The sequence below is a fragment of the Pezoporus wallicus genome, unplaced genomic scaffold (assembly GCF_028554395.1).
Source record: "Pezoporus wallicus isolate ANWC-B61680 ecotype Strahan unplaced genomic scaffold, APGP_CSIRO_Pwel_v1 scaffold_6885, whole genome shotgun sequence".
Classification (NCBI taxonomy): Eukaryota; Metazoa; Chordata; class Aves; order Psittaciformes; family Psittacidae; genus Pezoporus; species Pezoporus wallicus.
In genome coordinates, this window is record NW_026638858.1 from 3030524 (window position 1) to 3043514 (window position 12991).

Consider the following 12991-nt stretch of genomic DNA (forward strand, 5'->3'; position numbering starts at 1 on the left):
TAGCTTTACAGCCCTTGTACACAATTGCTCTTAGTCTCCAAGATGAGAACCTGAGCAAACAGATCTTCAGCCACAACATTATCCAAGGTGCTTATGAACAATTACTTCATATTTGGCAGTTTGCCAGGCTTCAGACTCCACTATGCTGCTTACTGCCTTCATTAGGCAAGGTAAATTTAGTCTGCAGTGCACTATTATCATTAATTACCATCTTGTTTAACAAAGACAGACTAGGAAGAATCATACAGCTTTTCAGAGAACCAATTACTATTCTTAAATCTCCTAGTAATCCAGACTATAGTCAGAGCTTCAGTACTGCAAGAATAACACCTCCATATGTCAGTTTGGGCTTCTGCATTACAAACTACAGAAGAATGAGAAAACAGAAGTTACAGAAAGGATTTTGATTCCATCCATTTGAAGAACACATTTGACATATCTTAATACTAACTTGGTAACAGGGTTGCAAGAGACTAAGCAAGTCCTTCAAAGTTAGAACTAATGGGCTGCTTGTGGTTCAGTGACCTGCTCCATCAGAATTAACTTGTTGCTATACCAACTATAGACCGTCAAAGCCAAGTTTGAGGCACAAAGCAACTCCATGCTGATTAACGAGAACTGCTAAGAGCTCTTAGCCTTCATACAAACTGCTTAGAGTCTGGTGTATTTCTGATCAGGGCTATACATTTATTTCCCAAAGGAACAAAGAAGTATTTTTCTACACCAGCATCTGCACAAATACTGAGCACCATAGACTTCTGCAGGGAAGTTCTTGAGACAGGTATACAGACAACACTTAAAGCAAAAAAACCTTCACAAAAGCAAGTGTTGCCATTACTCATCTCGCTCAAACTTGCTTACGGAACCCACTCAACTTATTTGTTTTGAATTTATGCACAGGTTAGAACTGTTATTTATGTCACCTCTTAGCCTTACTTGAATTGTAGCCATCTGACAATCCTACGATTATACAATCATAGAATAGTTCGGGCTGGAAAGGACCTTAAGATCATCTAGTTCCAAACCCCCTGCCAGGGGCAGGGACACCTCACACCAAACCATACAACCCAAGGCTTCGTCCAACCTGGCTTTGAACACTGCCAGGGATGAAGCACTCACAACTTCCCTGGGCAACCCATTCCAGTGCCTCACCACCCTTACAGGAAAGAACTTCATTCTTATATCCAATGTAAAGTTCCCCTGTTTAAGTTTTAACCCGTTACCCCTTGTCCTGTCACTACAGTCCCTAGTGAAGAGTCCCTCCCCAGCATCCTTATAAGCTCCCTTCAGATACTGGAAGGCTGCTAGGAGGTCTCCACACAGCCTTCTCTTCTCCAGGCTGAACAGCCACAACTTGCTCAGCCTATCTTCATACAGGAGGTGCTCCAGTCCCCTGATCATTCTTGTGGCCCTCCTCTGGACTTGTTCCAACAGTTCCTTGTCCTTTTTATGTTGAGGACACCAGAACTGTACACAACACTCCAAGCGAGGTCTCACAAGAACAGAGCAGAGGGGCAGGACCACCTCCTTTGACCTGCTGGTCATGCTCCTTTTGATGCAGCCCAGGATATAGTTGGCTTTCTGGGCTGTGAGCGCACACTGCCAGCTTATGTTCAGTTTCTCATCAACCAACACCCCCAAGTCCTGCAAGTCCAGCAGGGCTGCTCTGAATCTCTTCCCTGCCCAGCCTGTAGCCGTGCCTGGGATTGCTCCGACCCAGGTGTAGGACCTTGCACTTGGCATGGTTAAACTTCATAAGGTTGGCATCAGCCCACCTCACAAGTGTGTCAAGGTCCCTCTCAATAGCATTCCTTCCTTCCAGCGTATCAACCGAACCACACAGCTTGGTGTCATTGGCAAACTTGCTGAGGGCACACTCAATCCCACTGTCCATGTCACCGACAAAGATGTTGAACAAGAACGGTCCCAACACCAATCCCTGTGGGACACCACTCGTTACTGGTCTCCAGCTGGACATTGAGCCATTAACCACAACTCTTTGCGTGCGGCCATCCAGCCAGTTCTTTATCCACCAAGTGGTCCACCTATCAAACTGATGTCTCTCCAATTTAGAGACAAGGATATTGTGTGGGACAGTGTCGAGCGTTTTGCACAAGTCCAGGTAGATGATGTCAGCTGCTCTACCCCTGTTCATCAGTTCTGTAGCCCCATCAATGAAGGCCACCAAATTGGTCAGGCAGGATTTCCCCTCAGTGAAGCCATGCTGGCTGTCACCAAGCACCTTGTTCTTTTTCATGTATCTTAGCATGCCTTCCGGGAGAACCTGCTCCATGATTCTGCCAGGAACAGAGGTAAGACTGACTGGTCTGTAGCTCCCTGGGTCATCCATTTTCCCCTTCTTGAAAATGGGGGTTATATTTCCCTTTTTCCAATTGTTGGGAACATCACCTGACTGCCATGATTTCTCAAATATGACGGCCAGTGGTTTAGCAACTTTATTCGCCAGCTCACTCAGGACCCACGGATGGATTTCGTCAGGCCCCATGGACTTGTGCACGTACATTCAGGTTTTTAAGATGGTCTTGAACCAGATCCTCTCCTACAGCAGGCCAAAGGTCTTCATTCTCACATTCCCTGTGTCTACCTTCCAAGACTTGGGTGGTGCGGTCAGAGCCTTTGCCAGTGAAGACCAAGGCAAAGAAGTCATTCAGAATCTCAGCCTTCTCCAAATCCTGTGTAGTTAGTTCTCCCGATAGCTTCCAGAGGGGGCCTACACTGTCCCTAGTCTGTTTTTGATTCGCTACATACCTGTAGAATCCCTTCCTGTTATCCTTAACATCCCTAGCCAAGTTTAATTCTAACTGGGCCTTAGCTTTCCTAACCTGGTCCCTAGCTTCCCAGACAACATCCCTGTACTCTTCCAAGGCCACATGTCCTTGCTTCCACCTTTTATAAGCCTCTTTTTTCATTTGAATTTTCCTCAGCATTTCCTTATCCATCTAAGGAGGTCTCCTGGCCCTCCTGCTGCACTTCCTTCTAGTTGGGATCCAGCAGATGTCAGGGTGGTTGAAGTCACCCATGAGAACAAGGGCCTGTGAGCATGAGGCTTTTCCTACCTATCTATAGAGTGCTTCATCTGCAGGTTCCTTTTGATCAGGTGGTCTGTAACAGATCCCCACAGTAACGTCTCCCATAGCTGTTCTCCCTTTAACCCTGATCCACAAACTCTCTGTTAACTGATGACCTGTCCCCAGACAGAGTTCCATACTCTCCAGCCTACCTAACATAAAGGGCAACTCTCCCTCCCCATTCACCGGGCCTGTCTTTTCTAAAGAGTCTGTAACCTTCCATTCCAACACTCCAGTCATAGGAGCCATCCCACCATGTTTCTGTGATGCCTATTATATCATACCCCTGCAGACGTGCACACATCTCTAATTCCTCTTGTTTGTTCCCCATGCTATGGACATTTCTATGGAGGCAGATGTATAGATGTGGCCATTAGTAGTGTTAAGAACTGCAAAGCATGTTGGCTCTATTAGCGTAAGGAAAAGCTTGCCATTCTCTCATGCTTCTTGAAGGCAAGTAGTAGTGTCAGTTCCTATTTGTGGTGCTACCATTCGTATAACAGAACATACCTCTGTTCACATTCAATTATCACACAGGACTTGAAGAGAGGACAATTCTAGTTTTCTGTTTAGGACAGCAGTAATACAAATACTGCCTAGGTTAAGAGCAGCAGCTTCTCCTCTGAACTGTGTAGTAGCTAGGAACATCTACTTAAGAACACAGTTTATTACACAAAAGATAAATTCTCAAAGACATTGCCAGATGTTTTCTTGTAGAGCTGTAAACCATTGTTTCCCAAACAGAAGATTTTTTTCAATTGTTATGTTTTCATTAGCCTCTAGGAGCATCCAAGCTGATTGACTAAGTTGGGTGGAAGAGACATCACAGTCAAACTGCTACTAGCTTCCTTTAATCAAAATTCATTTGTAAGTTTCATAATTACTTTAAGGCTGTACTTCTTAAAAGATGACTCCAGACTGCTCCTCAGCACTGCTCTCCTCCTAATACACGTATTCCTACTACTACTTTGTACTGCTGCAGATCATTTAGAGAGCCAAACAGCCAAAAGCAAGATTGGGTTATTTAATATCCGAAGAGTAAATCATATCAGCTTTACCACAGTGATAATGCCAGCAGAATACATGACCAGGTAAAGAGCAAGCTCACCACATTCACCATCCAAACACACTCCTAGTGGCAAAAAGCAATCAAATTACCCATTCCCCTTTCCTATTGCTAAAACAGCTTATGGTAAAAGTGCATGTATAAAGTAAAACAGCATGATGGTAAAAGTGCACTGCATTCTTAAACCTGTTGTCAGGGAACAGAGAAAAAAAATGTTTAAGAGATGGACCAAATCAAAACAAACAGTAGCATCTCTACACTGAGAGTGGTGCAAACACTCATGGGAAAATAGTCACATAAAAGTAATCAGCACATCCTTTCCTGCCTTTGGAAAGAGCTTTTATAGAACTTAAAACTCCTATCAGTAAATTAAACCACTACTCTTACCTGCCAGCAGGATGCATACTCATGCTACAGCTCTATAGATTAGCCTTTTGCTATGCAAATCATTAGCTTCATAAAGTAAACCACCAAATCCATCCTCTGCTTCTCCATCTCTCAGCTGGTTATTTAGCACAGCAGGAAAGGGTCACAGGGGAGGCAGGTTACATAGTAATACATCAGAGTGGTCTGCTTGCTGTATGCCTGCCCTCACATTATATGAGTTTTTAGCCTTCGTTTGACTAAACTATCTAGAGCACTGCAACACAAGATGCAAGTCCACCTGGCTACATTCAAAGGAGAATGATGGTGCTACTGCTTACAAACTCACTCTGCAACTAATCCAAAGAGACTACTATAAAATACTGTACCTTCCTAAGATATTAGTATGGCTTCAGTTTTGTACAGAAACTGACCAGTTCAAGGCTGCAGAAGAAGCAGCTTTTTGCTCAATGATGTATTAACATCCTGTTATGAACAACACGGGTGCATACTGTCCTTTCACAAGATATGTTTGATCAGAGGAAAGAAATACCTGTCTATTATGTTGGAGATGATGACTGGCACAAAAACAGTTGAAGATTCTTGTGCCTTGGGACATCGTGTTGTGATTAGGTACCCATTTACACAAAGCAATCAGTGACCTACTGATCCTATTTAAGAACTCGCTAATATCCTGCACAGCAGATAGTTCTATCCACAGAACTCACTTCTTCCTCTGGTACACTGCTAAAGATTTGCCCTTGTAACAACACTTCCCATGAAACAGCAGACAGTGGTAGGCTTTACTGCAATACAGTAATCCATTAACTCCTTAGTCACATAAGGGAAGGGAAATAAACGCAGAAGAGTATACTGCAGCTTCTGAATCATACCACAATACAGACAGTTTAATTGCAGCAACTTAATAGAAGTTTAATAATATTAGGTGCGTACCATGAGTGTTTTTTCTAACTAGGCACTACAAGTTAAGAAAAACACTACAGCTCAAATTTTGAAAGAGTCTGAAGAGTAACTATGTCAGAGGGTGTAGCTTAAGACCAGATCTTTCCCTGTATCAGCTGAAAGCTTACTGGAAGCTCAGACCCAAGTGACTTTATGACATCTACCTGACAGTTTAGTTAAAAAAAATGACACTGACTCCCACCAAAAGAGAAGCTTTAAGCTAAGGAGATATGCAAAACCAGAACTGCAAGGTTAGGTTACTACATAATGCAGCTCTTCCTCCTTCCTTGACTGAGTAGCCATTTCCTAGAACAGTATTTTCATACTGAACAGTTACACTCCCTTCAACAGGGTAAGGCAGTATTTGCGCTGATTTAGAAGTCACTGTGGCCTCTCTTCTACCTTAGGTCACATCCAAATAACAGACGAACAGTTTGAGGCTTATCCAAAATCAAGTTTTACTATCACTTCTAAACTACTGTTTCAGGGGCCCTAAGAAATCATGTATGAGCTCACTAATTGATGCAGGTATGTAACAGTCTCTACAACAGTCCTAAGTTTCCTCTTGCCAGACTGATGGGCACCCTTTATCAAAAGGATTTCAAATTCAGCAGATGTTAGATTTTCCAATGTCTTCAATGGAGAACGTGGCTGTCACATGAGAAATTCTAGCTCTTTATAACTTCTCGTCTGCTAACCATCATACTAGTCTACTCTCCTTTTTTCTTGACCAAACATGCAGAAATTAAAAAATGAAAACCAAAAAAAAAAAAAACCCAACAAAAAAAAAAAACACACCAAAAACCACCAAACTGTACAAAAAAAACAACAAAAAAAAACACAACAAAAAACAACTCCTCAACGTTCTACGAACTGACCAGAAGAAAGCTAAGACTGAGGAGCAATCAAGAGGAACGCTAGTTTTGTTTTACACATTCTCCTCAGATTAATCTCATACTAATAGTGTTTTCCTTAAGTTGCTCTCCTGCAAACAGGAGCAAGTGATGCAAGACTTAGTGCTTATAATAGCTCTTAGCAGCATGCTCTTAGGGTTTTTCAGGCCAGAAACTGTTCATGTTAGATGAGTGACCATAACCTTGCAAAGGACAGCAAATCAAGACACCCTGCCTTGAAATTCCTTTGAAGAGATAAGTAATCTAACAATACAAATGAAAAAAGTCATTGACTGTAAATGGAAGTAACTCAAGTCATATTTTAAAACCATATCCAATGCAAGCAAGAACCTGCATCTCAAAGAAGCAACACAGTGGCTGCCTCCCTACACACTAAAGCAGTATTACTGACATAAAGCACTAAAACAAGCTCTATATGCCCAAGTCATTATGCGTGAGATTTTTTTTCCACTGTGGGGGTGTTCTCACAAAGAACAAATAACTATACATACCCATGTGGTCAGTTAATTCATGTACATGTCCCTCCCTCATACACAGGTAATGCACTCCATTATCTACAATCCATTCACACGACTAATTGCATGAAACAGCCTTTTTTTAATTCCCACTTGCTTATTTGTAACCTGCACCAGTTTCAGTTCAGTGAAACAAAGCTACTGAAGTCAGGCTTCACGAGCCTTCAGCAACTGGACATCCTCCCTGTTCAGTGCAAAGAATTATTAATGCATTAAGTTCTAAGAGAAGATATAAACCTTTATTTATTATATCTGTTGGGGTTTATTTAAGGAAAAAAAAACTAGCCCGAGGAGAACAGTATCTTAGAACATACAAAGAAACATCTGGAGAATGAAGGAGTCATTCCTCCTCCTGTCCAACTTCTAAGATGACATTGAAAAGATAAGGCAGTTACCTAAATTAGTGAGGGAAATTAACAACTGTCTTGTCCTTAAAGCCTGTGGCAAAAGCAGCTTTTGCCTCTGTGCAGATCCATTCCATCAACCCAAGAGTAGATAACTTCCTGATTTTACAGTGGAGGAAGGGATTACCAGCAGTACACTTAATATATTGTAATAGAAACTATTTCTATACTACCACATCCAAAAGAAAGGAAAAAAGTAAGCTCTTTTAGTTTTCAGGGTGAATAGCAGATAATAATGTTGTTGCAACAAAATAGGTTGAGTGACAAATGCCTTGAAAGTACTTTATCACCAGATAAGAATAAAGCTATTCTCAAAAAAAAAAAAAAAAAAGACTCCTGACGATGTATCTGTCAGCTAAGACAGCTAGAGAGTTTATAAAATACCATCTTGCATAAGCCAAATCACTTCAGCAGCTCTGCAGTACATATACACACAAAAAAGACTTAGCATACTCAATATAGAATAAGTGTTCCTTGTAGGATTCCATATGCTTGTAACACTGGCAAATCTTGTTGGGTCTTAGTTCATGAGGTACTTCACCCAAGCAGTGACAAGGACTCTTCCTCACCTGAACTCCCAGGTCTGGATGGCCCTTCACCAAGCCACAGGATTCAGAGCCTTCGGCTCCACTATCACCAAATCTGTTTTACAGCATAGCCACACCTTGCTGTTTTCTCAGTGGGCCTCATTAACCAAAGTGCTAATTAACTGGACTATCTTAGCCAAGTACTTCAGCTTCCAATCTACAGTTTTCTTGTCTCTTCTCTGATGTCTATGAAAGTACTATTTCATATATGGTTAAAACAATCCAATTATGCAAGTTTCTAGAAGAGCTCATACATCTACTGGCAGGTTGTCAGGCACCTAAACGAGTTTGTGTTTGTTGTTTTTTTTTTTAAACTCTTTCTGCCTTCTGCACCAGGATCTCTATGTACAAAATACAGAGCCTGCAACAAGAAGCTGCCCTGAAACAAAACTGTGGAGAGATATCAGAACTGCAGGATGATTAACTTTCTTATAATATCTGAGTTTGAAAATTCGGTTGGTATTTAGGTGGATAAAGAACATTTTCCTCTGAAAAACAGGCTCAGTGGTACAGTTTCACAGACACCAGAGAAAAGTCAAAGCACTAAGCAGCACTTTTGGCCTTTAAAATAGTTTACATTGCTGCTACAAGTAGTATGCAAACTTTTTTTAATAGCTTTACAGACTTTCAAGAAATCAGTATATTTTAAGCATTTTTTTAAAGTCACATAGAAAGCAATTCTTACATTCAACACCATGTGACACAGAAGCTTCAGATCAAGAAGCTTAATAGACAACCAAAGTGCCAAAACCATGGCTAACGAACACAGAAGTCAAAAATCAACCTTTTAGCTACTAAAGGCAGACCGGTAGTGCAAGCTGTTTGTTCACCCACAAACAACTAGAGTTTTAAGCACTGAAAACTGCTAGCACTTTATCAGACTTTTCTGAAGCCTGTAAAAGACTAGTAAAACCAGGCAAGACCAGCATCACTCCCAAACCAGTAATATAATTAAACTCAAAAGGGAAGAACGCATTATTTAGTGCTGCAGACCTTGTAGGTACAAATGCCCAAGAAAGAAGACTCTGTGTAAGAAGATTAAGCATTTCCAAAGGTAGACAGTCTAAATTTACATATTTATATCCTTTTATCTTATTACTGCATTCACCTAGGCACAGCTGGCACACAATTGCATTTTATTTTTTCAGCAATCCCCTAAGTATAGCGGGGAGGGTTAGGGGGAAATTGCTCCTCAGGTCTTTCAGAAATCACACACACCCCTGTTTCAACATTACTCAATCTGGAAGAATTGTAGGCAAACTAAAAATGTCAGGTCCTTACATCAGTATTATAAGGAGATAAACAAGTCCAACAAAGTCAAAATTAAAACTGAAATTCAGAATGCCTGGAGGCATTTTGCACATTAGTGCAACTGTCAAGATATTTAGTCCAGCTTTAAGGCCAGAAACAGAGGTTAAGCACTGCACTTGGTGTCTAGCTTCCCCCCCTCCCATCTCAGAAGAGGAAGAACAGTATCTTAGATTTACATTTCAAAAGACTTTATTCGTCTAAATAGATATTACTTTTTGTTCTTGACAAGTATCTAGCTCCCCATTCTGGCGAGAGAAAGATGAAAATGAAGCCAATATCAGTGCCTGCAAAACACAGTCTCTTGAGAGTGCTCTCAAGTATTTTGGGGAATCTTAGTCAGCATACAGCAGCCCACGGTTAGCTGGCAACACCAGGAACTCCCTTAAAGGAAAAAGGCTCAAATGCCACTAGACAGCCAGTTGGAAACTGCATAAATCACCTATTAGTGGGAACTATTAACTCCTTTGCAGCTATTTGCAAGGTACAGTTATATTCTTCATTATGAAGATACACAATTACAGCTCTCAAATAGCTGTCTGGACAGGGGCAAAACATTTCAGAAGTATCAATATTTGCTTAAACAGTGAAAACATCAATATTTTATTTATTTCACATGCAAGTTACATGCCTGTCACTTGAAGACACTGAGAGGATGAGAGGTTGGTTGTCCAATCTGGACAGAGAGATGGTTGTTTCATGAGAGTTCCCACACTGCCTATGCACTGACAAGCTTGTGGGGAAATCAGTAGTTAATTTGTCCAATCCTACTACCTCAAATTTTGTTATTCCACATCTCTAAACATAGGTTAGGAACCTAAGAGCTTGAATGTTTCTCGTTTCCCTACTGAAACTTCTCTACTGAAGTTTCTCTACTGAATTTCAGTGAAAGTAAGGGTAGACATATGTGTTGACCAACTGCAAGATGCAAAAGACACTGAAGAACAACTCGTACTACTTCTATCAAAATGAATGAAAACAATCATTAAAAAAAATAGTGGGTAGATACAACAGCAAGTCTTAGATGCTATGACACCAAGTATTTGGATGCCAGAGAGGGACTCTTCATCAGGGACTGTAGCGATAGGACAAGGGCCAATGGGTTTAAACAGGGGGAAGTTCAGGTTAGATATAAGGAAGTTCTTTACTGTGAGGGTGGTGAGGCACTGGAATGGGTTGCAAAAAGAAGTGATAAATGCTCCACCCCTGGCAGTATGCAATGCCAGGCTAGACAGAGACTTGGGTGACATGGTCTTGTGTGAGGCATCCCGGCCCATCGCACAGGGTTGGAATTAGATGATATTAAGGTACTTTCTAACCCAAACTATTCTGTGATTCTGTGCTATGTTACACATGCATAGAATACCATGGCACTGGAAAATTTCCAGTAAAATTGTTGGGCCAACCAGACAAAGCACAAAAGCATTCATGTAACCTTGAACTAATATACAACACATTTTATAAGCCTTCTTCTACACACACAAGAACGAAGTCAGAAGAAACCTAAGGATCTGCAGGTCTATTCTGAAAACAAAACAAGACAGCTTATACTGTAAGGAAGATCAACCTTAAATTTTATATACAAAGCCCTTGTTTACATGGCTGGAAGTCTAAATCATCTGAATTTAGTTTAAGTAAACTCTGTGTTTTAACAGTAATTTTATCAGCATGATTTTCTCCCTAGCCTTTTATATTAAAAGTCATCAACATGAAGATTTTCCTAAGCAGGTGAGGTTATTTCAATAAAAGCCATCATCATTAGATCATCATACTTTGCATTTAAAAATTCTCCAAATCCACATTCATCTGTTAGTGAGGAAACCTTACTACTGCTGCTGTTTTTAAAGTAGCCTCAGGTAATCTACAGAGACAAAAAGGTGGACAAAACAGAACTGTTTCATCACACCAACCACAGTGACCTTAGCCCTTCCCCAAGCAAGTCCTGCCACATCATACACTTAGATCAGTTACTCAGATTAATATTAAGCTGCTATCACATGCAATTCTCAGTCAAAAAGGTAAGTTGAGCACTGAATGTACCCCCAGACATACATCGTCTTTGCCTACTCTCTCCCTCCCAACCCAAGTAACAGCAGCTGTACTCCCCTCTGCATTGCGCACTCACGGGCATGCTCCCCCCTCCTCCCTCAGGGGCACAACTAACTCGCAGCCCTCTCCATTCCATTTTTAATCACATGGATCCTAAGAGCTGATTTGTGCTAAAGCAGAATTTTAAAGCCAATTTAAGCCAAGCCTAGCCATACCCACAGAAGGCCCTGCTCGCAGGCACCCTTACAGAGGCCTGCTTTCTATCAGTGACGTTTCGAATCGAGAGGCGTTCACGGACTTGGATGGAGACCAGAGCCGCCTCTCTCTCGTCCGCCACAAACACTCCCGCACCCCGAATACACGCCAGCTTAGCTTCAGCTCCTTATAAACAACAACGACGACGACGGACACCAGCCTCTTGGCATCCCCTTCCGCCGGGACAGCGACTGCAATACCCAACGCCCCTCCGCAGACGCGTGGGAGGGAAGCTAACAGAGAAAGATGGGAGAAAAATACCCCAACCAACCCACCCAAACGCACAAATCAACCCAAACCCGCAGCCCAAAGCCTCAGACTGCTCCCCCTCCCGCAGCGCCGCCTCCCACCCCCCCCCCCCCCACCCCAGAGCGCGTCGCCATTTCGTGAGGCAAAAGCGCTCCGAGCTGCCCGCTACAAGGGATAAGGGGAAGAGAAAAGCACTGGTGAGGGGATTCAGGGAAAGAAACCCCGGCCCAATGGGGCAACGACCCGCAGCAACGACCGGCCCGGCCCAGGCCCCAGCCCCACCGCGCCTCGGCTGCCACTCACAGTTACGGATATCAGAGATGAAGACCGCCAGGCCCCGCATCCCATCGCCCTTCGACACCGCAGGCATCGTGGCGCGCGATCACGGCCGCCCAGCGACACGCCAAACCGCCACAACCACCACCGCCACCCACTCTCCCCGCGGGATTCTTCAGGCCGCTGCCACCGCCTCAGCAGCGCGCAGGCGCCGGGATGGCTCCCGCGCCCCCGCGGGCGACTGGCGCGCGAGGCTCTGGCGCCACCTGCCGCGCCGAGGCGGGCGTGTTGCGGGCCGCGGCTGCGAGATCGCCATGTCCCCCGGCTCCTTGCGCCGCGCCCTGGCTATCTCTGCAGGAGCCTGGGCCATCCTGCGTCGCGGGAGGGGTGGCTGCTTAGACGCTGGGGCCTGAAGGTTGGCGGTGCTGTTACTGGGACGCCATTACCGGTCACCGCCATCAGGGCAAACAGGCACAGGCCGACGTGAGGTGTGCTAGGGAGGCAGGGGCAGCCCTTCCCCGTGAGGAGTCGGAAGAGTGGCTTCAACCGCTGGATCCACGCGTGAATCCCATTGCACGTTCCCTGCTTATGAGCGGCCTAATCCCTTCCTCTCCCCGTGCTCCTACTGCTCGAGAAGCTTTATGATTTCTGAAGGAGAAATACCAAGATTCGCAGGTGCCTTCAGAGGATGTCATTTCTGAGGGAAGAAAGGGACAGCCGATCAGGAGACAAGAAAATTAGTTCTGCGGTAAGCTTTGGGCAGTCTGATAGTCTAGGATCTTATTTCTAAAATGTGGAGAGAAGCGTACAGGCTATGATCTTGCTTTCCACAGGGTGAAGTGATGGAAGCAGTACCTCAGTCCTGCAGCTCAAAAGGGGCCCCAAAACAGTGCATGGAATCTACTTCAGGTACCTCGTGCAGTTACTCTGAACATTTGCCAGCCCAAGAGCAG

The 12991-nt window shown here is 43.6% G+C and overlaps 1 protein-coding gene across 4 annotated transcripts in view; it reads right to left on the bottom strand.

Moving 5' to 3' along the window:
• AP2A2 (adaptor related protein complex 2 subunit alpha 2) overlaps positions 1-12248 on the bottom strand; it is a 48784-nt gene extending 36536 nt beyond the window's left edge. For all 4 annotated transcript variants that reach the window (XM_057412718.1, XM_057412716.1, XM_057412717.1 and 1 more), the window contains exon 1: positions 12066-12248. In XM_057412718.1, the coding sequence (XP_057268701.1) occupies positions 12066-12132 (67 nt within the window). In that variant the 5' untranslated portion in view covers positions 12133-12248. The remainder of the gene's footprint in view (positions 1-12065) is intronic.
• Between the last annotated feature and the right edge of the window lie 743 nt (positions 12249-12991).